This window comes from Amblyomma maculatum, chromosome 4 (genome assembly GCF_055883805.1).
Source record: "Amblyomma maculatum isolate TAMU_Amacu chromosome 4, ASM5588380v1, whole genome shotgun sequence".
Lineage (NCBI taxonomy): Eukaryota > Metazoa > Arthropoda > Arachnida > Ixodida > Ixodidae > Amblyomma > Amblyomma maculatum.
This window is the reverse complement of record NC_139347.1, coordinates 96,199,555-96,224,426: the sequence shown is the minus strand read 5'-3', so window position 1 is coordinate 96,224,426 and position 24,872 is coordinate 96,199,555. Positions and strand designations below refer to the sequence as shown.

The following is a 24,872-nucleotide window of genomic DNA, read 5'->3' as shown; positions in this document are numbered from 1 at the left end:
GTTCATGTTTTCCAGTGTTCAAAAACAGCCCAGTTGTTACCAAACACAAGGATAAACTTACGAGAGGGATAATCGAGGCATCTGAAATCATGAAGCTGGGTGCGAAATGTATCAGCACCTCTTCCGTCGCCATCTCGTTGAAGGAACACAATTATCTGGTATCACATATTCGATGGTACACGCGATACAGCTGCATGCGCATAGTCACTGGGTTTGAAACTTTCCGCTCCTCTCTGTTTCTTTTGTTTCTTCTATAAGGTGCTAGAGTATATAAGCTGATAGCATCCGGAATAAACATTTGTTGCGATCAGCGCTGTGCCAGTCCCTTTCTTTCCTTGGCCTTGTGCCGTTCCGCTGCTTCGTTAGGGGATTTCAAAGAAACCCGTCTGCAGTATTTATAGGTTATGAATTGCTTTGGATTAGATGCTGCGAAACTGGTAATTGTACAGCCGTTATACAACGTTTGCCTAATATATTTCTTCAGTCTTCTTCGAAAAAAAAAAAAGCTATAATGCGGGAAACCGTAGAGTTCTTGTGAGAGATTTCTCGCCTAATTATTTAATGAATCGGAATCAGGCTTCCGCAATTAAATGTGGTCCCGATCAGGGTTCGAACACAAATACATGTTTTTAAGAATGGCTACCGCGGGCACATAATTCTCTCTGCTGAGGGAACAACTGTGCGCATGCGCTAAGAGATAAATTGCCAGCGTGCGTCTTCTTTTTTCACCCAAATACAATAAAGCGTGTCATGCAGTTTCAAAAATTTCGTCCGTGCACAGGGCCTACCCAATATTCTCTTTTTGAGGACAACAGTGTTATCTTTAAATTTGCCGCAACGCATTACCTTCATCGCAGGACAGTGAAAGGTCATCCTACACTAGGCGGCGCTGCGTGTGTGATACAAAAGCTCGTGCCATTCGATGCACCGCGCCGCCCAAACAACGGTCTTCAGCGAAAGCTTCTCGCGGACGCTCACGCACTACTCAGCCTGCGGTCATCGCCCACTTACAGCAATGAAGAAAGCAACCGGCGACCAGTCCAAGGCGGTTACTGCACCAGCAGGAGGAGCACGAACGAGCAAACCTTCTGCTAAGACCAGCAAGGCGCAGACAGAGACGAGCAAGCCCCCTGCAAACACCACCAAGCCGCAGAAGGACGCTACCGGAGGAGGGGACAAGGAGGGAGACCCGTACTCGCCACCATGTACTCGGTCCCAGAAGAATCGATTCGAGAAGCTAATAGGGGATGAGGGGCGGTTGACGGAGAACAGCAGGACCTTAAAACAAAAGCCGGACGATACCTCGGTCCGTCCCGTTTTAAAGGACCTGGGGAAAGCCCACCAAGAGTACGGCGCTGTCTCGGCCGCATCCACGCAGGTGCCAGCGCCTCCGCGAGACCAACTGCGGCCGGATTTGGACTCGACAATGTCCAGGAAGAAAAAAGGTACCGCTCCGTCCAAGGATCCAAAGGGGTCGAAGGTGGTGAGTGCTTCCGACTGGTACAGCTTAGAAAAAGTTGAGGAGCCTATGCCTTAACTTTTGCATCTAGACAGGGAATATTTGTAAACGCCACTATTAACCTGATTGTGCCTTTTTCTCAGTATGTGTGCGCTACTTCACTGGTTACCTCTGACATGGCCTTGCGCCCACTGCGCATGAATTCTGTATTTTGTGACGCCCAATTTTCAGCAGAGGACAGACTAGTGTGACGTAGACAGATCTGTACGCATCGTCACAGCTCGTAATCAGTGCAGCAATGTCTGATGTAAGCTTCACTGGTGTTGGGTACCTGTGCCTTGCAGCAAAGTAAGCGGAGCAGCCAGTCACATGAGTAGCGAACCATAGCAAACAACGTTTATTAGACGACAGGGTCTACATGCTAGTCGGGCATTACACCAAAGAGAGCCCTATAAACTAAGCCCTATAAAAGCAGCTGCATTTATAGGGCTGAGTTGGCGACCATAGTTGCCCGACGGCTATATATGAATGGGCTAGCTACAGCAGAGCATGGCAAGTATTTTGTGCGAATAAATTTTGATAGCTTGGTCGCAAAAATGCTCGATAATGGTTATGAAGCCTATACGCTCAGCTACTAACAGGCGAATAGCGCCTCTGTTCCAGAAAGGGGAAGAAGGGACTAAAAGGCAACCGCGCAGGCTGCAGCTTGAACCCCAGACGGCCACTGACGTCCGACGGACAACCGAACTCGGCCGCAACTCGGCGGCCGATTTCGGACGTCCGCCGGAATTCCGGCGTACGAACGAAAGCGGATGGTCGAATCCGTTCGCCCAGCGGACAGCCGCCGTACGTCCGCCACTGGATTTGCTTTTACACAGCTATGATATAGTTTGTAGTCGTCGTGCTCGTCTGAACTGCGTATAAATCAGTAATACCGTCAAGTCTGCATTATATGATGCCAGAGCGAATCGATGCGATAGAAAGCGTTTCCATTAAACAGTTTTTTTTTTATTTTCCGCATGTTTCATCGTTGAATTCTTCCTTCAAAAATTTTTGATTAAATATTAAATGACCATTAAACACTTTTCTATCATGATGCTTCGGTGAAATTTTAATCAGTAGCTGAATAGACGCAGCAAGCAGCAAGCTCAAAAAGAACGAAACCGAACCTATCCTCACAAAAATCTGAAATGAGCCAATCCAATCCACCTGACAAGTTGAAGTTTAGTCATGGAAGACGGCTTCACGTTTACGTGTTCTGCATTTTCTGCGCAGTTACAAATACCTACGGCTGTAATGCACTGCTAGCATTGTTTTTGCTGTGGCTTGGTGCGGCTGGCACACTTTGTTCACCCGCCGATTCCAAAGTAAGTATTTCACCGAACTTTGGTTTCTTTAGTGGAACTTTTCGATGCACCGATAGTGGTGAGCTTTTGGGTAAGGAAACAGTACAGCAGCCGAACGGTCGAGTGTTTTAGGCGAGACTGACAGGATGGCTCCGCGCCGACTAACTAAAGTGCAGCCTCAAGTCTGAGGGCCATCTTTCTCGGCATTACTGGACGCTGCGCCAGTAAGCCGCGCAACTTCTCTGTCTCTGATAAAGGAGTGCCTGCCCGAGCTTTAAAGGAGTTAATTTGTTAACCATGCGCAACGTGCTGAGTTGTAAAAACTATACGAGAAAACTTTTGCACTCCTCGAGCCTATCGTGCGACATGCCTACACTTGTGAAAACGTCGCGACTTTTTTTTTTTTTTTTAATGGACAGCCGCTGATCTTTCTCTCTCGAGCTTTACGGCAACTACAGTTTCTAGAAGGAACGGCTGTAGCTACTAAATAACTAAAGGTTTAGTACTCACTCTCCTTCAGCTTTGACAAACCAGGACAGCACCTTGCGCATGTTGGTTATGCATGTGGGACCGAACCGCGCAGAACAACCGGACAAGGAGATAAGAGAGAAAAAAAAAAAAAAGTCAGCACTTGTCTTTTTCTTGACCCGTTGTTCTGCGCTGTTCTGGCACGAATTTGACATACCGCCGCCGCGATACAGTTGGGCTGTGAGCTCTAGTGCCTGCAACGCCTTCTTTTATGCAAAACAGGCATACTGGGAGGCCATGCAAGCCGCGGGCTCAAAAAAAAAAAAAAAAAAAGAGCACGAGTTGAGCAAAAGTGAGATGAAAACAAAATTGTTGTTGCTTTGTCCTTACAGATATTCAAAGGCTCCTCAGAACTTCACTGCATTATTGACAGCGAGATAATGCTAAAGCTACGCTAGAGCCATGCAGCACCTTATAGTGCATGATACTGAGCTTATGTCTCGCACTGAAAGCTCTTACCATGTTCTTAGATTATCATATTAAAGTAGCTTTAAACCCATGCTTGTTAATACAGTGATAGCCATAAATTGAATCTAGGGCATCATGCTCACATACAAGGCTTCTGATAACCGCTGGTCACATGATGTGGGCTATAGCAGAAACCTGTACCTGGTCATCTTACAAGCATTTGTGCAATTGATGCTTTTAATGTGTTGTAAAAGTTTTTGTGTTCTGTTTCTGTATGGGAATGCTTTCCTTATTGAAGGCTAACATTTGGCTTGCTACAGCAAAACCTCTACCTAGTCATCCTAAAAACAGCACCGCAGTTAGTGCTTTTAGTGTGTTGTAAAAGTATTTGTGTTCCGATTCTGTATGGCAATGCTTTTCTCGTTGAAGACTAGCATGAGGCTTCCAAAAATTTTTCAGATGCCATTTGCAGTAGCCGATTTCGTAGGCCAACAGGAAGCAGCACTTTGAACATGGAAAACTGTCATCCACGGGGGAAAAACTGCAACATTCCTTTGCATTCTCATTTCTTTGGTATGGCTAAAAGTGAGTATTGTATCATTATCTATATTATTAATATTGAATCATGATTGTCAGTGTTGAAGTTGTTTGAGCGTGATGATTTTAAACACACAGGACATCCCATCGACATTAAGGTTTTAGCTTGTTTACATGTAGGATGTAGAGCTGGTTTCAACAAACTTTATGCAGCAAATTCTTTTTACATTGTCCACCATGTTACTTTTTGTCATTGTCCATTGATGTAAATAACCAGTATTTTACGTTTACACAGTCGTCCACTCTTAGCTTGAATGGGAATGTGTGGCATGCAGTTTGCAAAATAGCAATGCATCCATCACAGCCATGCATCAAGGCTAAGTGGCTTGTGCGTAGAGGGACCAGCCGCTCCAGCTTCATGTCATCTGCCTCTTTGCTCCGGTGTGCAGACATGCATTGAGGCAAAGTGGTTTATGTGTAGAGAAACCAGGAGCTTCTTTGTCACATCGGGCTGTTTGTTACGGTGTGCAGATGCTCATCGAGGCAAAATGGCTGATGTGTAGAGGGACCAGGAGCTGCTGCTTAACGTCCTTCTACTCTTTACTACAGTGCACAGCCGTGCATTGATGCTAAGTGGCTTGTGCATGGAGGGCCCAGGAGCTGCAGCTTCACGTCTGCCTCTTCGCTCAGGTACGCAGGTGCGTATTGAGGCAAAATGGCTTATGCATAGAGGGACCAGGAGCTGCTGTGTGGCATAGTCTGTATATTTGCTATGGTGCATATCGAAGTACAATGGGGGGGCTCATGTGTAAAGGTACCATGAGCTGCTGCGTCATGTCGTCTGCCTCTTTACTATGGTGCGCAGGCATGCATCAAGGCAAAGTGGCTTATGCATAGAAGGACCAGGAGCTGTTGCTGCACATCTGCTATGATGCGCAGCTGCGTATTGTGGGTGGTGGTGGAAAACATTGCCATCAGATACAAATACAGGAGGTTACTCACTAGCTGACCCTGAGGGGGCCTGTCCTGACAAAAACAAGGGGGCCCTAGTTTGGGACCCCAGTGGTGGTAGAGGGACTAGAGGCTGGTACTTCACGCTGTCTGCCTCTTCGCTACGGTGCAGCTGCGATGGATGCAGTGGCATCTCAAAAAGTGCATGCCACGCACTCGCATGTTCAGCCTGAGTGGACGACTGTGTACCTGCTATAGCTTTGTTATTCATAGAATAAACCTAGGCCAAGTTGGATAAATTATAGCTCACCTCATATGTGGTCAGCAAAGAAAAGCCACTCCAGAAAATCTGATGCATTTACTGTCATAGGATTCTTATTCATATGCATGCTACTGACAAGTCAGATTCTTCAACCTCAGAAATGCCAGAAAAATAACCAAGGGTGCGTCTGCAATAGTCTAGCTCGCTCTTTGCAGACTTGAGTCAGATGTGTGTTCCATTGTTGTGGGTGGGACAGGTGTAAATCTTTGATTTTAAGCTTGCAACAAGTATGTTATTGTAGTTTAATGGCAAAACGCTACTAATAATCGCAGCCCCCCGTGGCCTTTATCCCCTTTTAATAGTGTTGCTAGACACTGAATTATTAGTTTACTCTGCACTGTTTCTGTCTAGTTAATGTGCGAAGATGTACATATATTTATATGACTTGGAGTTGTCGACTTTGCACTTAGAAACATTGTAGCATTATCTGATGTGTTGCTTTCATTTCTTTAATGATTTCTGTAAGGGATCGGAGGGTATGCTAGGCACCATTATTAGTCTGCTCTTTTTGGGTCACCTGTTCAATGCCCAGCTGCGGCCGTCTCCCACTTGCCCTCGGACAGGAGGCGGAGAGACGCGCACAGAGAGGCAGCTACAGTGCTTAACGGAAACGTAGGCAGAGAGGGAAAGAAGTCCCCTCTTCCGAGGACTTTGCTGTCGCACTCGAAGACGCGGGGACAGGCAGTTTGTTCTCGTTGCTGTGTCATTTAGGGGGCTCATTTTTATTTAAGGAGCTTTACGAACAGTATACAACTAAGGGGTCCTTAGTACGCTGACTGGACCCATCACCCGGAGGCAGCACAGCTTTGAAACGAGCACCTCTTTTGGAAGAACTGCTTATCGTTCAAAGAAAAAACACTGTCAGCTTGAAGTGTGTAAGGCCCTCTTCCTTGTTGGGGAGCCCATAAAAGTGACAATTATTCAGTGCAGACACGCTGAGTGGGGTCTCATTGAGGATTCCAACCCTGGATGTCAACAATGGTGGGAAATGGCGGCGTTAAAAAAGGGCAAGTGTGTAACAGTGACGGTATGATGCGGAGCGGGAGGATGTGGGTTGGCTCTTCTGATGTGGTCCGCAATGGTGCTTACTCGGACGCCAATAATTGCAATAATTGCCCTGTAAAAGGAGCCGCCAAGGATGCAAGCTTTGGGCAACAATGGTTGCGCACGTGGGACACCGTTTTGATGGGTTCTAATTTTTTTTTTTCCTAGGGGAGAGAGTTTGGCATGTGACCTATTGAGCCAATCATTTCGAGGTCCATTCTCTAAATTCCGTTTGTTGTGAAACGAATTTGTTGTCCCTTTTGCATTGCTTGTATTAGGGAGAGGGTGAAGAACTTACGAAAGTGGAAAGACATGCCAAAATGTTTGTTAGCCAGTCGTGTGAGTTCGTTGTCATTGGGGATGAGAAATGTGGGCGGAGTCCCGAAGTTAATGAAACGGCCCCGCGGCCTGGAGAACTCGTTCTGAGCTAGATTTTGATCTCTTTCCTCTTCGGCATAGATCATGGTCATTGTTTCACCTGTTGTAAATACGTACATTCATGTATAAAATTTTCAGTTCATCTTCCTCGTGTGCAAGTTGTTGTTGCCAGATGCAGTAAATTCACTATTTTCATTTCTATATAACGTGCCTTTCTGAAGATGGTGAGCTCTTTTGTCCAATCCTGTAAAAAAGCAGCAAAGCGCTCCCAAATCTTCCACAAAACTGTGATATCTTTAATACTAACTGCGGCTTGGTGTCACTCAAAACATGTAGTTGAGGTAGATTTCTTCCCCCCCCCCCTCTTTTTGTTCGTTCGAATGAGGACCAGAGGACACTAACTCTTGCTTTTGTAATGCCCTAGGCCCCGCCTTAAGGCAGTACTCCAATGTCAATACCATTTTTATAGCTATGGCTGTCCAACAGCACTAATGTCTTTTATACACTTCTTTTACTAATCTATTACCCAAGTGGTGGCTTATACTGTGGGGGCGAAAGTCTCTGGACAGTATGTCTAGATTTTGGACTAGAATCGCGATGTAAACGAATTGTGACCTTATTTCTCTTGCACACTTGAAAGAACTAATGTTCAACTTTCACATCGACACGTATGGTCCGAGTTTCCTGGTCGATGTGAAAGTTATGTGCTTTGATTGCAGTTTGTGTAGTCCACACACTTGTCCCCGATATTACATAGGGGCAAATTAGGCGCCTTTACAGGGGCAGTTTCTTTGGCGCCCACTACCTTCCCCATAAAAAAGCTACAGTGTTTCTTGTGAACAGCTGGCTGCATTACTAAGACCATTATTTTTTTGTAATTTCTTGTGCGTAGTTGAGAAATCCATGACATACATGCACAGCTGGTTGCCAGAATTATGCAACCATATTTCAGTAACTAACATCCATGCTGCATGCTGCCGGTAATACATCAGGAGCTTGTGGTTGTCAGCTTTTTGTGTTTTGTGTAACTATAAGCCTTGCTATTTTAATGTCACATATCGCGCTGTGGGTAAACAAATAACTTTACTTTTAACTCTTGTAGAAGCATGAACACTGCGCAATCACTGCGGCGGGCTATGCTTCCACATTGGGCTTTAGCCACATGTCAAATGTCTATCTTTATTCTGCTGCAGCAGCTTGCATGTTATCAGATAAGTTACTTCGTCGCAGCTGCTCTAAGGAGACGCTTTCTAGACGCTTGTAGCCTAGATGTTGATGTTGATATACCCCCGACACGCCCAGGGAATGTCTTCGGTAGAGGGTACATGGAAACCAGCGAAATGTGCAGTTTACAGAATAAAAAGGTAACAATTTTAAATGATCTTATTATTGATCACTTCTTTTCAGAGCAGGAACAATGACTTTAGAAATCTGCCTGTTAAACCGCTCAAAATGCAGGTTTCTGCCGCCAATGCGTACCTGTGTAATACTGCAATGCTCTGGCTGTGCTTTATGTTCATATACAGCATCCTTTATGCTTAGTTTCTCTGCATGTGCACTCCATGTCTTGGGCATTGCTGAGGGCGCATAGCAGCAAGCATAACATGCCATGTTTGGTCAGAGTGGCATGTTCAAAAAGACGACACAAAAACATTAAAATACTGAATGCCAGGTTCTGGTCAAACTACGTTTGTATCTTTTGTTCTGCATGGCTTTTGCTGCAGTTATATGACCTTTCTATATAGTATGTGACAGTTCTGAATGGAGATGCATGTGTACAGTGCCATCTGGAAAAAGCAATTGAGAGAAACTGGCAGTTGCCCTTGGAGATGTGTAATCAAAGTTCAGCACAGATAACTTGAATTTCATTTTCTCTTCTATTGCAGGAGGAGCCCAGCCTGCTCTTTCCATCTTAGGCCTGAAAGACCAGCAACAGCTGATCGAGCAAATGCACAGGATAGTAACTGCTCCTGGAATCCCGGCCTGCGGAGGCCGCCCACAGAGAACTCGCTCATCTCCTTGCTAATTCCGAAATATTAGGTTTCAATAAATACCTTCTCCTCCACCACCTCCCCAAGGGAAGAGCTGTCACGGCCAAGGATAATTAAAATTATTCAAGTAGATTCTTAATACTCCAGTTGGCCTGCATTTTACCATGCCATTCCTTAACATCGATATTTTTTTAGTGTAGACTATTTATGCATGCAGTTTTTGCAATAAAGCCAAAAAAAATGCTTTTTTTACAACCTCGCATGCTGGTATGCCTATGCACTTAGCATGTTTTCAGGAATGGTGCATTTGTGTAAAGCTCAGCTAGCATATGTGCCTCTTTGATGGAAGTTTTAATTGCACACTACTGTTCAGTGCTTTGTGTGTGAAAGTAAAGCAGACAACAGGAAACTTGAACCTGTTGCATATTCTATTGTCTGCTTTACTCTCACGACAAAGGCATTGAGCACTAGTATGCGACTGAAATTTCCATGGCACATGCTTGCTGAGCTTTACACGAATGTTATTGGCAAGTTTTTACACCAATAGCGGGCCCTGCAAGCATGTTCCGGGAAATGTCCGAATGTCCGCCTCCGGCTGCCCGTCGGACGTCCGTGGGACGCGATCCGGATCCACGAACGATAGTCCGACGGACGTCCGCTGTACGTATATCGAACATAACCGGACTTCCGTCGGATGTCCGAAGGTCCGAAAACGGACGTCCGTCGGTCGACCGTCGGACGTCTGTGGCCGTCTGGGACAGCTTGCTCTCCGTCCTCTGAACGGTGCCTTGCAGATTCTTCAAACCTTCTTTCCAAAGAAAGCCTGCAGCGTTGTTTCAACCAAACTGCATGTTCTCCTTTCTTCTTCAGGGCCCACCCAAAGCCGGCACTACCGAAAAGAGGAAGTGAATGTTCTTTGCCATTGCGATAGGCTACTCAAAATTCGCGCATCTGTCTTCTCGCCGACAGCGTCGACTGTGCCGGAAGAGACAGGCTGTACTCACTCATCGGATTTTAGTCTTGGCTTTTAAGTGTGACTCGCCATATATGGTGAATAAACTTCTTTACCGCTGCAATATAATATTGCTAATATTGACTTTTTGTTTTGCGTCACGTACCATGCTACATCTTGGCGGAGGATGGTCCAAAATTGCCAACGCTTTTGCAACTGTGGGCTTTGCAGACACTGTTCTTAAAGTGTGCATTTAAAACGCCCTATCCTCACGTATTCCAAATGCAACCTGTGCTTCAAAGCTCGTTTCCTAACAAGGTTTCGCAAGCATCATACGCCAAGAACTAAAGTGCAACGCCGCCGCCCCATTCCTTCACACGCACACAAAATGCAGCTCGCTGACGAATATGCAATCTTCGCACTATCTTGATCGGGCATCACCGCAGCACCACCTGGCTTGATGCAACGCAGATAGCATGCGCCAAACGAGCTGGGAACTCCTATTCGGGGAAAATACAAGAAAGCTGCTCACGGGTGACGTCAACCGCGAAACCGCAGCTGGTGAAGTAACTTGTTGCATGATTCTTCAGTTAGTGGCTCCTTTAATGCGATTCGAAGAGCCCAGCGTTCCACTGAAATATTTTCCTCACGCCGAAGACAGGGTTCGTTATCAACGGCGGTGACGTGTCTACTGAATCCCCTTGTTTCATATTCAGGGCTGTAGATTTCGCGCGCAGCTTGAGCCCTATCGATAACTCTCTCGGAGGCCATCTTACCCTTTAAAATAGCTCTACAGGATTGTTTCACGCTAGTTAAAAAGCACTGTCGAGTTAAATGGATCCGCAAATCTTTCTCGCATTGGAGTGCGATAAAGTTCAGTTAGTTATTAGTTAGTTAGTTATTATTAAAGTTCAGTTAGTTAGTTATTAGAGAAAATGGACGCGTTAACAATGTGTTGTTTGTTTAGAAACGTTTCTTCTTTTAGGAAAATAAAAACGCATGTTAGGTCTACGATTATTTTCCCCTAAAAGTAAGGTAGGGTGGAAAAGAATGTCATGATTGTTAAAAACAGTTTAATGCTTTTTGTGCCTTGAGTTTTGAGCATGTTATCTGAATGTGGTTAACAGTGAATATGTGCCCGCATTATTCGCAGGTGGGCTCGTTATGTTTCATTAATAAAATGTTCTGTGTAAGATGATCGTCTCAAATACGTAGACGGCATACTATCACTTCCATAAAACGTCACTGATTTCTTCTCGATTTCTATTCATCTGATGGCATACTATCACTTCGATAAAACGTTGCTGATTTCTTCTCGATTTCCATTCATGTAATATGGGCTTATGAGGCATAATTTATTATTTTCTTGGTTATTGCACATATAATATATACAAAGCGAGCCGTGGATGAGACCGAATCATTTTTGTTGTTCTTATCGCACCTTCGCCGCCTTGCATCGTCGCTTTGAAGTCTCTCTTCTCGCTATTTGGGAGTTTCCATCGCTCGCTTAGCGCAGTGCTCTGGCACCCGTTCCCGCGTTTCGCGTCGCCGTTGTCATCCGCAGCAGGGGATGACAGCGCGCTCTACCCCCCCCCCCCCCCCCCCTCTTCCTCCGTGGCGGCGACTGCGCGTGTTCTCTGATTGCTGCGCGCGCTTCTGCCGCCACCGTTCGCCGCTGCGTGTGCCCCCCTTCTCTTCCTGCGAGGCGGCGACGGCGTTCTCCGGTTGCCGAAGCGTCGGCTGGGTATCAGCGGAGCACGGTGCGTGCATCCCAAGCCGAAGCGTCGAGCCGCGTTGACTGGACTCGCTAGCGGCGTCAGCGGCATCTGTCAGTCGCTGCTGTCTCTTCGCGCAACGTTCCTATGGGCCCTAGCGCTGCCTCCCGCAACCTCCCGATAACTTAACTGCTCTCCATTTCTCCGACCACAAAGCTTCCTTCATGAGAGTCAAGAACTGTTAGTGGAGTGTTTCTTGAAGGAATATGTCTGAAAAATAGAATAGTTGTCTGTAATTGCATATACATGTCTTGTTCGAAATCTTTTCCTCAGTCTATCGACAAAGGTGAAACAGCTGATGAGCTGCGCTCAAATTTCGCATTAGGAAGCACTGTAATCGTCGGCAAATTTCTCCTACATGTCGCTTCTTCATGGCGACTGATGTCGGCAGGATGAGTAAATACTGTTTGTATGCGAGCGCACCGAGCGTTCGCACAGCACTGTCGCCTCATCCATGGCATAGCACTACAGACTCGCCGCAATTCTCAGCGTATGTATGTATATACCTTCGCAAGTGAGCGGCTGCTCCGCGGCTTATATTCCCCGCTGCGGCAGAGCAGCTGAAGAGCACCACGCATGCGCTGTGAGGCGCATAGATAAGTGATGGCACCACGCGCAGCGCTCCGTAGAGACCGATGGTATGTACCGATACGAATGAAGTGTGACAGTTGTGTAAAGAAGAGAATAGAGCACCGCCTGCTCCGTGCACCACACGTACGAAAAAGCGGGCGGCGAGCACAACGTTACTGGTACCGTTGGATGAGCATGATGCACGGCGCGGCTTGTGGCTGAAGGTCACACTCTGGCGTACGCGAAATATTCAAGCAATAAAATGGGAAGATCGAATATACTAGAAGATTTGCTCGCATAAGGCTTTGATCCGCCGGAGTGGTGCGGACGCGGTGCACTGGCACTGCGACCCTGCCTCGGCAGGGATAAGCCAGAGCCCTTTGGCTCGGCAAAGCCCGCTCCGCGAACAATCCCCCCCCCCCTCACACACACACAGGGTGCGGGAGGCTTTGCCTGGGTTTGCCATAGGATGATGGTGGTCACTGGTTGAGGTCTGTACCCTCACATGAGGACTTCGCGTGGTGCATCCTCCCTCCCATCTGACAAGGAAACGCACCGCAGCTAGCTATAGTGAAGCTTTCGCTTCAAGAGCCCTGGGATATGTCAGCGTGCGCGCTGTTTTTGTTACACCGGCATCAAAAAGAGCAGTTCAGTATAAAGAAGAATAAAAGGTTTGGTTTCATATGGTTTAACGTCTTACGCAGACTCCGGTTATTATAGACATCATATAGTGAAGGGCTACAGAAATTGCAACATGTATGCACATTACAAGGGCGTCTTGCTTTTAGCCTTAATCGATAAGTGGTCACCAAGAACAGAGTCGAATCCACTTTCTTGGGTCCAACTGTGGAGCGCCCTCATCACACCGGGGCAGAAGAAAAAATGCTAGAGACACTGCGCGCATTGAGTTTTCAAGTTTTACGTATACTTTATAGACTAACTCGTTATCGTACTAACGTTCATTGTATTGCAAGGGGAGCACGACTAGTTCTATGAAGCCTGTTGCGTCAGTTCGCTGCGGTGCCGGATCAGATCCAGTATCTCGATGGAGTACTGCACCTCCTCCTGGTACTGTGCCGTGCCGCCGTGCTCCCGGATAAAGCCGTCCAGAGTGGCTGCTAGGGCGTCCCTGGCGGGCTCCTCTTTGAGCAGCGGCTGCGGGGAACGCGAAGCCAGCGTGAGCAGCGCACTCAGCAGGAACTGTCTGCAGTCACCGTCCACTCGCGGCAGCAGCTCAGAGGCTTCGCGCGCGAATTCCGAGGCCGCTAGATTGGCGCGGAAGCCGTCCTCCTGGCTGCACAGCGCGGACACCAGGAAGCTCGCCTTGGTCTTGAGCCGCCTGCGCGGGAGACGGCGGAGAAATCCAGACCAAATCGCGCAGTACACGGACGCCTGCTTCGAAAAGCGGCCGCCATGGCCGGGATCGAACCCACGTCCTTAGGGTCAGCAGTAGAGCCTTCGAAGGCTTCACGATGTTAAGGATGATGCGAGAAAGCCAGCCTTACCTGTTAGTGGCTTCGAAGAGGATCCTGCGCAGCACCGCGGGACCACCGAGCCTGTCGAAGCTCCCGTAGGCGGTCTTGTTTTGCCGCACCATGCACGACAACGCGTACAGGGCTTTGCAACGCACCTCGTCGTCCGGCTCGGAGTCCAAGAGACGCAGCAGGCGGCGCGTACTAAGCAGAGCCGCCCGCTGGCAGTGCGGGTTGTTCTGAACCAGCTCGGCGATGAGTGCGCACGTCTCTATGCGCACCAGCGAGCTGGGATAATCCAGAAGCTCGGGGAACACCTGTTGCGAGAAGAAGGGGTGGCTTTAGCTCTGAAAGTTAACTTTAGGATCCAGTGAAAAAAAAAAAAAAAAACGAACTAGAAGGTGACCAGCAGTGGCCTACTGGCGTTATCTTCTGATGGAAGGGCAGCGGACCGAACGATGTCCTTATCGGCATGCGACAAAGATTAAGCGATACATCCCTCTGTAAATTCATTAAAATCATCATCAGCATCAGCCTGACTATACCCTCTGCAGGGCGAAGGTTTCTCCCATATTACTCCAATTAACCCGGTCCTGTGCTAGCTGCATCCACTTGACCCCTGCGAACTTAACCTCATCCGCCCACCTAACTTTCTGCCGCCCCCTGCTACGCTCTCCTTCCCATGGAATCCAGTCTGTTACCTAAGCGACCATCGATTATCCTCTCTCGCACTACATGTCTTGCCCATGCCCATTTCTTCTTCTTGAATTCCACTAGAATATGTCAGTAATTTCAGTTATATATCTGACCCTCTATGCACGCTTCCTATCTCTCATTGTTACTCCCACCATTTTTCATTCCATAGCCCTCTGGGTTGTCCTCAACTTGAGTAGAACCCTCTTCGTTAGCCTCCACGTTTCAGCCTCATAGGTGAGTACAGGTAAGATGCAACTGTTGTATACTTTCCTCTTGAGCGATACTGGTAAGCTGCTAGTCATAATCTGCGAGTGCTTGCAATGTGCTCCATCTCAATTTTATTCTCCTCGTTATTTCCCTTTCATGGCCCGGATCTGCGGTTACTACCTGTCCTAAGCAGACATATATGTCCGCCTATACTATACCAGTGCTTCGTAACCTAACGTAAACTGCTGTTGTTGTTTTTTTCGAGGGGCCTCCATGGGGTGCACGAGAGGCGTACGAGCGAAGCGCGTATACGCGCTCAGTGCCGCGCCTTGACAACGCTGGAAAAAGTACGCATCTCCATGAAGCGTGTCTGGCGCGCTAGCTCCTGTGTTGTTGCAAGACTTTGTAGGCTGAAACTGGCCGAAACATTTTGACTGCTACTTGACGCTTGTCCCGGAGCGATTTCCATCGTCTTTGCACATGCTCGACGCTGTCTGCGCGATTGCAACACGAGGATTTTTAAGCACATTTCTTCTATTCAATGCTTGCCGTAAACAATGCGCCGACCTGCGCGCGGTGCTCCCGGCAGCCCTAGAGGAAGCACCTCAGACGTCACCTCTCCCCACATAGCTTATTTAACTTATTTATTTTTATGCAGTTTGTGGCTGGCGAGCCACAGCTAAACTCGTTCAGCCACAGCGAGTGCCGCCGCTACCGCAGGTAGCACAAAGTGGGCTATGAAGGATGGGCCCCGCTGGGCCCGATGTAGGCAATGCAGGACAGCCCCGGTGGGCTCAATGTGGGTGCTGCAAGAGGGGCCGACGTAGGCCCAAAGGGGGCTGTCGACAAAGCCCCAATGGGCCCCACTAGGGGCCGATGCAGGCAGCCCTTGCGGGAATGCCCACATTTTTCCGCCATTGTTAAAAGGGCACATCCCGCCAACTCCCCCCGGTGGTCCTACTTTGGACCGATTTGGGCAGCCACTTTGGAGGAACATTTTTTATTTTATTTCAGGTAGCCCCTCAGATAATGACATAGGACCAATGCGGGTTCTATAGCGCTAGCCGCACTTGGGCTTGCCAACATTATTCTCATAGGGGTCCGACGCAGGAAATTGATGGAAAGCCCTAGTCCAAGTTTTCCCAATCAATATTTATGCACATAATTAGGCAATTATTTTATACATGTCTGCACTTTCTAAACAACCACAATATTAAATTTTACAATAATTCATAACATTCATCTAGCCGAAATGACTTCATGTACATCTTGTACAGGCTATGGAGATGTGTGTTCTGAACAGTAATATTGTGCTGGGAGTTGCAGACTATCCAAAGCAACCACATAAGAGGCAACAGTTAGCATTCAGTTTGTTTTAGTATTTGTAGCGCAATTTGCATTAGCGCGAGAACTAAAGCCATGTAAATTTCTAATCGACTAAACATGGCAACAAATGTTACACAAATCATCTATAATAGTAATTTAGGGCAACATCTAATGCAAATAAAGGTTGGAAACAATGATTACGCAATTGCACGCACGCCTTCTAGCCCCATTACGGCCGATGTGGGACCTACAGCGGTTTTGTGTGGGCAGCCCGAATTGGGCTGGGTGTTGGTTTTGAACCTAAAGCCCACTTGCTGTTGCACGTACCTCCAAATTCCCCACAAGGCACCAATTTTGGTATCTTGCTCGCCCTCCCGCCTTCCAGCCCCATTAGGGCCCATGTGGGATATAAAGCAGTTTTATGTGGGCAGCCCCAATTGGGCTGGACGTTGTTTTTGAACCTAGAGCCCACCTGATGTTGCACGGGCCTTCAAAGTCCCCACAAAGGACCGATTTTGGTACCGTGCGGGCACGCCCGCCTTCCAGCCCCATTACAGCCTATGTGGGACCTAAAGCGATTTAGCTAAGGCTGCCTCATTTGGGCTTCACGAGGGCTTGCCCAAATTGAGCCCTTATTCATATTTCACCTGCCCTCAAGTAACCTACAAGGGGCCGATTGGGGCAGCATGTGGGTATGTCCGTTTTCTTGCCCCACTAAGGCCGATGTTGGTCCCACAAAGATTTAATGGGGGTGGCCTCATTTCGGATCTATGAGGGCTTTCCCATAAAAAGCCCATATTTAGGTTGGATTGCCCTCAAATATCCGGCAAGGGACCTTTGTGGTCTGGATGCAGGAATGGGCTCTGCATTAGCCCAAGAAACGCCGCTATGGGACCCATGCAGGAGGAGCAGGGGCAAGCCCAAATGGGGCTTGCCCACTTTTGCCCCATCGGGGACCAATGCAGGTTTTATGATGGTTGCCCCAGCCCCACTTGCCTACATTGGACCTACTGGGGCCCTACATTCTGTGCTACCTGGGACGTACGTACTCCGGCTATGAACCTTTCGTTGTCGATCGACTGACAGTACGCACATCTCTACGTACCGCAGTATCGATGTCAAAAAAAATGCAAACAGAGAGATCGCATAGACGGCGCGAAAGGCATCTTGATTGGTGCACGCCAACCAATGACCGGCGAGCCTCCTCCGCGCCAGCGCGAGCGCGCGCTTCAGCTCGCACCTGGCGCGTCACGCATGCGCAGACAGGCTCCAGCGTACGTTCGTGCTATACAGTAGGTCGTGTTCGCGCGTGTGGCGCGCCGCTCGGGCGCTCCATGGAGCGCCCCAATCCAAAGTCTCATTCCTGACAATGTTGGAAAATAAAGTGAAAAATAAAGCGGAATGAGAATGAGAAAGCGGAAATTACTCAGGGGTAAAAAATGCTGCATAGAGACACGGTTCCGTGGCTGGAAAGGATGAATTCCAAGCTGCGCCAAGGCCATGATCGAACATGTACGCGTCGTTGGGATTAAGAGCCGAGCTTCCTAACCACTGAGCCACAGCAGCGAGGATGAAAATGCGTGTACAACTACTGCGGTTCAAGGAAGATGGGCTGACTACAGTATCATGTTGGGCAACGTTGTGTGATCACCAGTGCGCGTCAGTGGCGAACCTGCACGTTCAATGACTGACCACTCTCGTTTACGAAGCGATAGGTGCTTTTCACTTTTTCTTAAGTTCATTGTTTTCTTCATTAATAAAAAGCCCTGTATTCTCTAAGACGAGCACTTATTTGCCGTTCATGACCTTTTGTTTATTCTATACTGTTTAGACCACAAACAGTGCCTTTCTGGTGGTTGCCTCCGGTTATCCTCTCCCTTCGGCAACGGGTGCCCCATTCCAACTTTAAAAATCCTCTGTTGTGACGCTTTACATATATACTCAGTTGCGACGCGTTACGTTAGTGGGAACTCTAGCTTCAGGGACAAATTATTCGTAAATGCCTTTTCAAAAAATGCCCTCAATACCCATCTAGGTGTTGATACAAACGTGCTTATCGCCTGTCTTCCTGTATGAGTACTCCATGTCATCAGATTCTCTGCGCCGTACAGCTGTACCTGGAAGCCGCCCATCTTCTCAAAGTCCTTGGCATAGTCGACCACGTCGATGTACTGCTGCACATTGGCGAGGCAGGCGACGAGAACGCGGGCGATGTTGTGCGACTCGCGCAAGCATTCGCGGACGATGCGCAGGCTGCGCCGCATCTCGTCGTACGGGTTGACCAGCAGGCCGTCCATGGCCCGGCTCAACCACCGGATGCGATCCACGTCCAGCCTCTGCGGATTATTGGCGGCCATTTGTAGATCGCCCTCGGTCATGGCTGTGCGCGTCGTACACTCGCCGGGGGCTGCGCCCGTTGCAAAAGACGTCCTGATCTGGGTTCGCTTAGCTCTGTGCGACAGGCGCAGCGAACCTTTCTTCTTCTTCTTCTTCTCCTTCTTGGATTGGATTGGATTGGTACTGAGGCTTCTCTTTTTCACCAGGTAGACCAGAAAGGTCCTAGCCAAGTCAGTTCCCTACTGTGACGGAGTCTGTCCCGCCATGGCACAACGCCACCGACACTATTTATCTAGTATGCCTTATCCAGTTCTCAAGGCGTCGTTTGGGTTTGGTTGCCTCCACAGCCACAGCCCTCTCATCCCGCTGTGCCGCATCACTGTTCACCGCAGCGTCTTCTTCTTTTTCTTCTCGACCTTTAAAACATGCCAGATACCCACATGAGGGATTGGCCAAGGTGTAGTGGTATAAACGGAAATTTCCACAGACGATTACTTACCACAAAATAATAGCTCCAGCCTAGAATTTGGAAAAATGTTTTGAAGAAAAGCGACAGATAATTATTTAGACTAAAATAACAAATGGAATATTTTGGCGGAGAAAGAAGATGCCGAAGAAGTTTAAAAAAGCAAACCCTGCAGCTGGTGCTTCTTCGTCTTCCTTGCCGCTCCGCGTGACCACAAACGTAAATAGATTTCAGGTCGAGGAAAATGTAAAGATGTTAATGATATGGCATCAGATAGCAGTGTTCTAACCAAAAAAGAAGAGAATACATTGGTGCGCTTGTTATTCTACAAAAGAAACTTCACAACAATGCATCTGGACGATTATTTCCTCCTGAGGGCTGCTGATGACAAAAAACAAATGGCAGAGACGCTTAAGACTGCTTGCGTATAAGAAGGCGGAAGCATTACTCTTTGAACCACCGCGTTTCTTTGATTAAAGTTCTTTCCACGAGATGGTTTGTCCGTATGGTTTGTTGTTCATGAAGTCCAGCACATGTTCCTAACTCAGTTATAACCTGGGACGGCGAAAAACATAATTTTTATGGAGCACCAAGCTATTGCGCGCGCCAATAGCTTCATTCTTCCGTTTGCGTGCGCCGCCCGCGGCGTTGCAGGCTCTCGCCACGGCATCCCTTGATCTCATACTAGCAGTGCGCTTGGCCTTCCCAGACGCGACGCCATCTGATCCTCCTGCAAAGCTCTTGACCTTATCGCAACGTGTGACCCTCTCTCGGTCGCATGCCGCATGTCACCTAGATGCAATGATGATGTGTACTCTGCCCTACGACGGCACAACCCGTCATCTTTTTGGGACCCTGTCGGCCTCAACTGCAGCGACGGTCGACGACGGAATTCCGTCTAATGGGATTAGTAAGAGCTTCGCCTTAGAAAAATGAGTGAATGGAACCAATAAATTCTGCTTGCGCGGGGTATCTGCGCAAAAGATGCTGGTTGACTGGGCTGAAGCGGTCGCTGCCAGGCACGGCCTGACAGACACCAGCCGGGATCAGGAACTACTTCAATCCTTGTAATGTACCCTGGTTTCCACAATAAATGTTTTAGCACCTATAAGCGACGGTCTGTACACTGTGGTCGGCTTTTTCTTTACGTCCTCTTCATAAGGCAGGCTCGATCGTCCAGATATTGTCGGCGGTACGTACGTTTGAGACAGCTGTGCCTGCAGTCCACAGAATATGATTACTTGTAACTTCTAGGCACATAAACGGAGCGTTTGACCGCCCAAACGAATTTTTGCTGATTAATTATTATCTTACATCCATATAAATTTTCGGGAATGTTGTGCGTCCAGACTGCAGCAACAGTTAGCGCACAACGTCGGAGACAATACTGATCCCTGGGGCACGTACGCCACGTAATGAAACGAATGAACCAACTGTATCACCACTGAGGCTTATTGTAAATTTTCTTCCGTCCAAAAATGATGCGATAAAACTGCGTACTCTCAGAGGGAGATGAAGCATATGTCAATGGCATTCAGGATTGTAGCATGACCGATGTTGTCTTATGCTTTTCCAACGTCCATTGCTAATAAAGTACGTACATTGCTGCTGCGGGTAGATGATAGAACTGCTGATGCCAAGACCGCCAACCCGTCCTCTGTACCTATGTATGGACGAAATCCAATTTGAGCGGGGTGATAAAAACCGCCCTGTTCGAGCTACCAAGAAAGTCGTGTGGCTAGCATTTTCTCTGAAAGCTTGCAAAGCGTTCATGTTAGGGCGATTGGTCGTAAGTTGGCGAGATCTGTTGGAGCTAGCCTTTCCAGGTTTGGGAATAGGGATCACGACAGCGGTTTTTCAGCTCTCGGGTACGACACTCCAGCCATGCTTTGTTTATGGTGTCTAGTAGTTGAGGCAGTGTAACAGTACTGAGGTTCTTGTAAACCTCATACTGAATTTTGTCCAGGCCGGGCCCTGTTTTTCGTTTCGCATCGTCAATTGCAGCCAGCAGCTCAGGCATCGAAAAGGGACTCGAAATTCCATCTGCGTCGGCAGCAGATGATAGTTTCCATGCGTCTGCAGAGATACCTGCCAAATTAAAATTTGCAGCTGAAGGAGGCAATGCATCGTATTTGGGGAAAAGTTTTCGTGCAGGGTCTTTGGCAAAATCGCCCGGCGACAAATTAGCCGCGAAGCATGCGGTTGCTGCTGCGTCAGTAGAACGACGACCGTGTTCCATTGCACGAAACGTTCACCAGAGTGAGGCATTCGAGGATTTAGCAGAAAATTGTTCACACTATGCATGCCACTAGCATCGCGAGAGATCGCGTTCATATCTCCGAGCCTTCGCAGTAAGATAATGCAGTCGTGTGCGTGCCTGCGCCGAAGTAGGGTCTCTCGTAGCAGCCAGCTCAGCTTGACGGTGGGCAGCCCACTAGTTAAGCAGGCCCATCGTAGCGCTGTGTTGTGCTCTTTGTATGCGGTCAACAAGAAGTGACGACGAATCTTAAGGCATACTGTCGAGACATGAGCGAAAGCTTTCCCAGTTGACCACTGAACATTTGCGGCGTAAAGGGCAGAGACGGGAGGGATGGATACCGATGATGATAGGGTGGTGATCACTTCCCCAGCAGTCTGGCTCCATGTGCCATGAGGGAGTTCCAGCGCCCAACCACCACGTCAAGTCTGGAGCATAGGCAGCACGTATGTGACGCACAGGCCGTGTTGCTGTCCCAGGGTGATTAAGCAGAACAAACAGGGCATCAGTGAAGGCGTCCCGCACACGCCTACCACGAGGGCTTGCAGTGGGATACCCCCAATCCGGGTGAGGGGCGTTGAAGTCGCCTCCGACTAAAATTGGACACCCGGGGTATTGCCGACGGCTACTTAATAACCAGTCAATAGTAATACGGCAAGGGACGCCCCCAGCTGGTCTAACGTAATATGAAAAAAGCACAGCAGTTCCTTTCAGAAATTTCACAGCTACTGCTACTACCTCTTGATATGATGTGCACCAGTTTTCTAGAAAAAAGGCGCACATGAGGAATACGCGTTTCAACATATACCGCCGCTTTTCCCGGGGGAGAAGCAGTCTGCACGCGACGGTCGGTCATTGAAGGAGACACGTAGCCGCTGAAGCCCGGAATTGATGGCAAGGCGTTTGTTTGTTCTCTAGTCTTAAACACCTTTCTACTATTGCTCCCTTCACATTTGAGCCTCATACATATGGTGTGGGTACCAGGTCACAGCAATGTGAAAGTCAATGAGGTTGCTGATAGCCTGGCATAGGAATCTCTCAGTGGCCCCGTGTTGCTTAGCCAGGAGGATAGGAAAGATAACAGCACCGCATAACAATGTCCGTAATATTAGCGATTTCTTACGCGCTCCTTGTTAAGTACGCAAACTGGATCTACTTTAACATCAGATGACTACCTGTATCTCAAGTATTCCTGGAGCAGGATACCAGTCAGTCACGGCTGATTGAAGACCCTCTAACAAGGTTTTGCTGCGTATCCCGCCCCTAAATTCCTATATTCACAGGTCTGGTTTGGCGTTTACTCCCGTCTGCGCATTCTTCTGGGAACTGGGCCTGCTTGCACAAAACAATCTTAAGATTGTCTTAGCTAAGTCCAGACTTAACTGGAGTCTAAAGAATAGGCCACTAGCATGGCAGCTTAAGACTGGAGTCAAGACTGGGCTTCAGTCCTGACTTGAATAAGTCGCTTGTATGATTACGACTCTAGTGCTGTCTTGGTTAAGACACAAGGACGCCAGGTGTCTAAGTAGAGAACTTGGGGAAATACAGGGATGGGCTGGCACTGTCCCTGCTGTAAGATGTGCACATTCCGTCAATTTTTCGTTGTGTAAAATCCGTGCCATTGCTTTTTGCGGCTTAAGATTGTGTTACGAGGAAAAATGCCCCAAGTGGTTGCTGAGGCCGTTCTGGGAAGCCACTCTGGTGAACATGAACCCGAAGCGTTCGACGTTCGGAACACGAGCCGTCTTAAATAAGCTTGATCTTTCTAAAGACACCATTTAAGTCTGGACTTAGCTCGGACTTTATCGTGCAAGCCGGCCCTGGAATCAATAGAACATTTCTTGCTGGGACTTAATTTGAGCATTCAGATTTTATTGCCGTTTGGTGCAACCATATTTGGGTACAACCACAGGTCTGTTTTTACGCCTTTCAAAACATTTTAATGGATTCTAAACGTCTGCCTTGCCAATATGCTTTCATTTTCTTTAAGCAGTATAGCTACAAATCTCACAGTTTACCTCCTGCGTGCATTATGATTTCTTCTTTTTTTTTTTTTCGGGGTTTAATATTTTACTTTTCGTTTCTCTTTCATAGCAATCATTTTATTTTTGGCGATGTAGTTATACATCTCAAAAATCAAACATCGCACCTCAATTCTTGGCCGATCCCCCTGTGTGGGTCTCTGCCATCAATTTAGAGAACAACAACAACAGCCACTCTGTGCTACCTATCTGAACGCCGTTCCGCTATCTTCGTGCGCGCGCTCTGATGAGGGGAACACACTAGCGAATGAACGAAAGGTAGACACGTGGAGTTACGAGCGATGATCATGAGAGTCATAATGCATAGTCATAGTCATTAAGTACAAAAATATATTGAAATTCGCAACCAGGCGACGTGAATCGCTGCCGTCAGATTCAAACGGTTCATCTGCAACCTTTCATCCACTCACCCCCACGCACCTACTCATCTGCCCCGAATTGCCTATCACAGTGCAGCCATAGGGGAGCTTGGAATGGGCGAAACGCCCGGACCAGATGACATACGCGCATCGTTTTATAAGGATTTCAAAGATCACCTTGCGGTTAATCTGCACCGAATAATCAACAGTGCAGACGTCGAGAAGCTTCTCCCTCCGTCCTTTCGGAGAACGTTCTTATTCCGAAAATTGATGACCCTGTTAAAAAAGAATTGTCGGTAACTTCGTATCGGCCAGTACGCTTGACGCACGTGAATTATAAAATATTCACCAAGGTATTTGTGAAAATACTACAAGGCATTATAAAACGAATTGTTGGGTCGCATCAGGCCCGCTGGATTAAAGGGCAAACCATTTTTACAAATATTCATGTGGCCATGTGTCCTATAGAGTGTTGCGATGTATGGGGAGAACGCGTAATCATTATTCAGCTAGATTTAGAGAAAGCCTTTGATCGGATGTCCACGAAATTTTGTATCTGATACTAGAACGTGTCAACTTTGGATCAGCAGTATTAGAAGGCGTTAAGATGGCATATTCACTGTGTTCTACAAGTCTTGTTTCGAATAAGAGTGTCACAGCGCCCGTTAAAGTATTGGCGTCAGTGCAGTAAGGATGCCCGCTATCTGCCTTATGTTCGCTTTTTAGCCATTTTGTTTAAAGATAAGCAGAGCGATCATGTAAGGGGTTTCAGCCTAATGGCAAGTGAGGTTAAAATCTTAGCTTACGCCGACAATGTAGCTGTTTTTGTAGCGACAAAGAGAGCATCACGCAGGGGGTTTACATGAGACCGACAAAATCGGGTCGGGTGGGCTTATCGACCTGAAAACCGGCTGTCGGGCTCATGTAAACGCTAGGGGGTCGAGCTAGACGACCACCGGGTCGGGTCCCGCCAGCCCGACTGCAGAGGGATAGTTGACTCGACCCTACCCGCCTCTCTTGCTTCTTTGCTGGTCGGGGACGGGACCGTGAGCTGCTTGGCTGAACATTCCTCCTCTTCCCCCTTACCCGTCTGCGCCTGGTTCACTTGCTCGAACGCGCGGTGTAGCAGCGATCTCTGCCCGACAGAAACGAGTTCATGTAAACCCGGAGGGGTCGGGCTGGCTTAGCCCCCCATCCGGCTACCCCTACCCGACCCACTTGCGTCGGGCTTATGTATACAAGGCTACGGAAACAGTAAATATTACAAATATATTTTGTCGGATGTCCAGAAGCGCCGTGGATTGGAGCAAATGTGATTTTGGCACGGCAACTGAGAGACTAAACCTTTTTTTTTTTTTTTTCAAAATATTCTGTGGTCCGAGACCCTAGTAAAGTATATAAGGATGCAGCGAAATACTGGCATAGTGAAACCGACAAGGAATGACAGAA

At 47.9% G+C, this 24,872-nt stretch overlaps 2 protein-coding genes and 1 long non-coding RNA gene across 8 annotated transcripts; 2 read left to right on the top strand and 1 right to left on the bottom strand.

Annotated features, from left to right (window-relative positions):
- The first annotated feature begins 834 nt into the window (after positions 1-834).
- On the top strand, positions 835-10,062 carry LOC146191706 (uncharacterized). Of its 2 annotated transcripts, none has more exons than XM_084602222.1 (2): positions 835-1,445; positions 9,835-10,062. In XM_084602222.1, the coding sequence occupies exons 1-2, from the start codon at positions 923-925 to the stop codon at positions 9,993-9,995; spliced, it is 684 nt and encodes a 227-aa protein (XP_084458348.1). In that variant the 5' UTR covers positions 835-922; the 3' UTR covers positions 9,996-10,062. The 2 variants fall into 2 exon arrangements, with proteins under 2 accessions (XP_084458348.1, XP_084458349.1); XM_084602223.1 differs by having other exon boundaries at positions 846-1,483; positions 9,835-10,060.
- On the top strand, positions 2,567-9,711 carry LOC146191707 (uncharacterized). Of its 5 annotated transcripts, none has more exons than XR_014706681.1 (4): positions 2,567-2,826; positions 4,201-4,326; positions 4,888-4,976; positions 8,860-9,711. It is a non-coding gene; the product is annotated as an uncharacterized LOC146191707 (long non-coding RNA). The 5 variants fall into 5 exon arrangements; XR_014706677.1 differs by having other exon boundaries at positions 2,574-2,826; positions 4,888-4,968; XR_014706679.1 differs by having other exon boundaries at positions 2,574-2,826; positions 4,810-4,968.
- Positions 10,063-13,251: 3,189 nt separating the features above from the next.
- LOC146191705 (hsp70-binding protein 1-like) lies at positions 13,252-18,319 on the bottom strand. The gene is made up of 3 exons (XM_084600365.1): positions 18,080-18,319; positions 13,767-14,050; positions 13,252-13,600 (listed from the first exon to the last, which is right to left on the bottom strand). The coding sequence occupies exons 1-3, from the start codon at positions 18,317-18,319 to the stop codon at positions 13,252-13,254; spliced, it is 873 nt and encodes a 290-aa protein (XP_084456491.1).
- Between the last annotated feature and the right edge of the window lie 6,553 nt (positions 18,320-24,872).

What these genes read in the sequence shown, in the direction of transcription:
- LOC146191705 (XM_084600365.1), bottom strand. Translation starts at nt 18,319, where the DNA reads ATGGCCGCCAATAATCCGCAGAGGCTGGACGTGGATCGCATCCGGTGG. An exon ending in AGAAGATGGGCGGCTTCCAG is followed by an intron (nt 14,051 to 18,079) that starts GTACAGCTGTAC and finishes TTCTCGCAACAG; the next exon opens with GTGTTCCCCGAGCTTCTGGA. An exon ending in CTCTTCGAAGCCACTAACAG is followed by an intron (nt 13,601 to 13,766) that starts GTAAGGCTGGCT and finishes TCTCCCGCGCAG; the next exon opens with GCGGCTCAAGACCAAGGCGA.
- LOC146191706 (XM_084602222.1), top strand. Translation starts at nt 923, where the DNA reads ATGCACCGCGCCGCCCAAACAACGGTCTTCAGCGAAAGCTTCTCGCGG. An exon ending in AATGTCCAGGAAGAAAAAAG is followed by an intron (nt 1,446 to 9,834) that starts GTACCGCTCCGT and finishes TTTCTTCTTCAG; the next exon opens with GGCCCACCCAAAGCCGGCAC.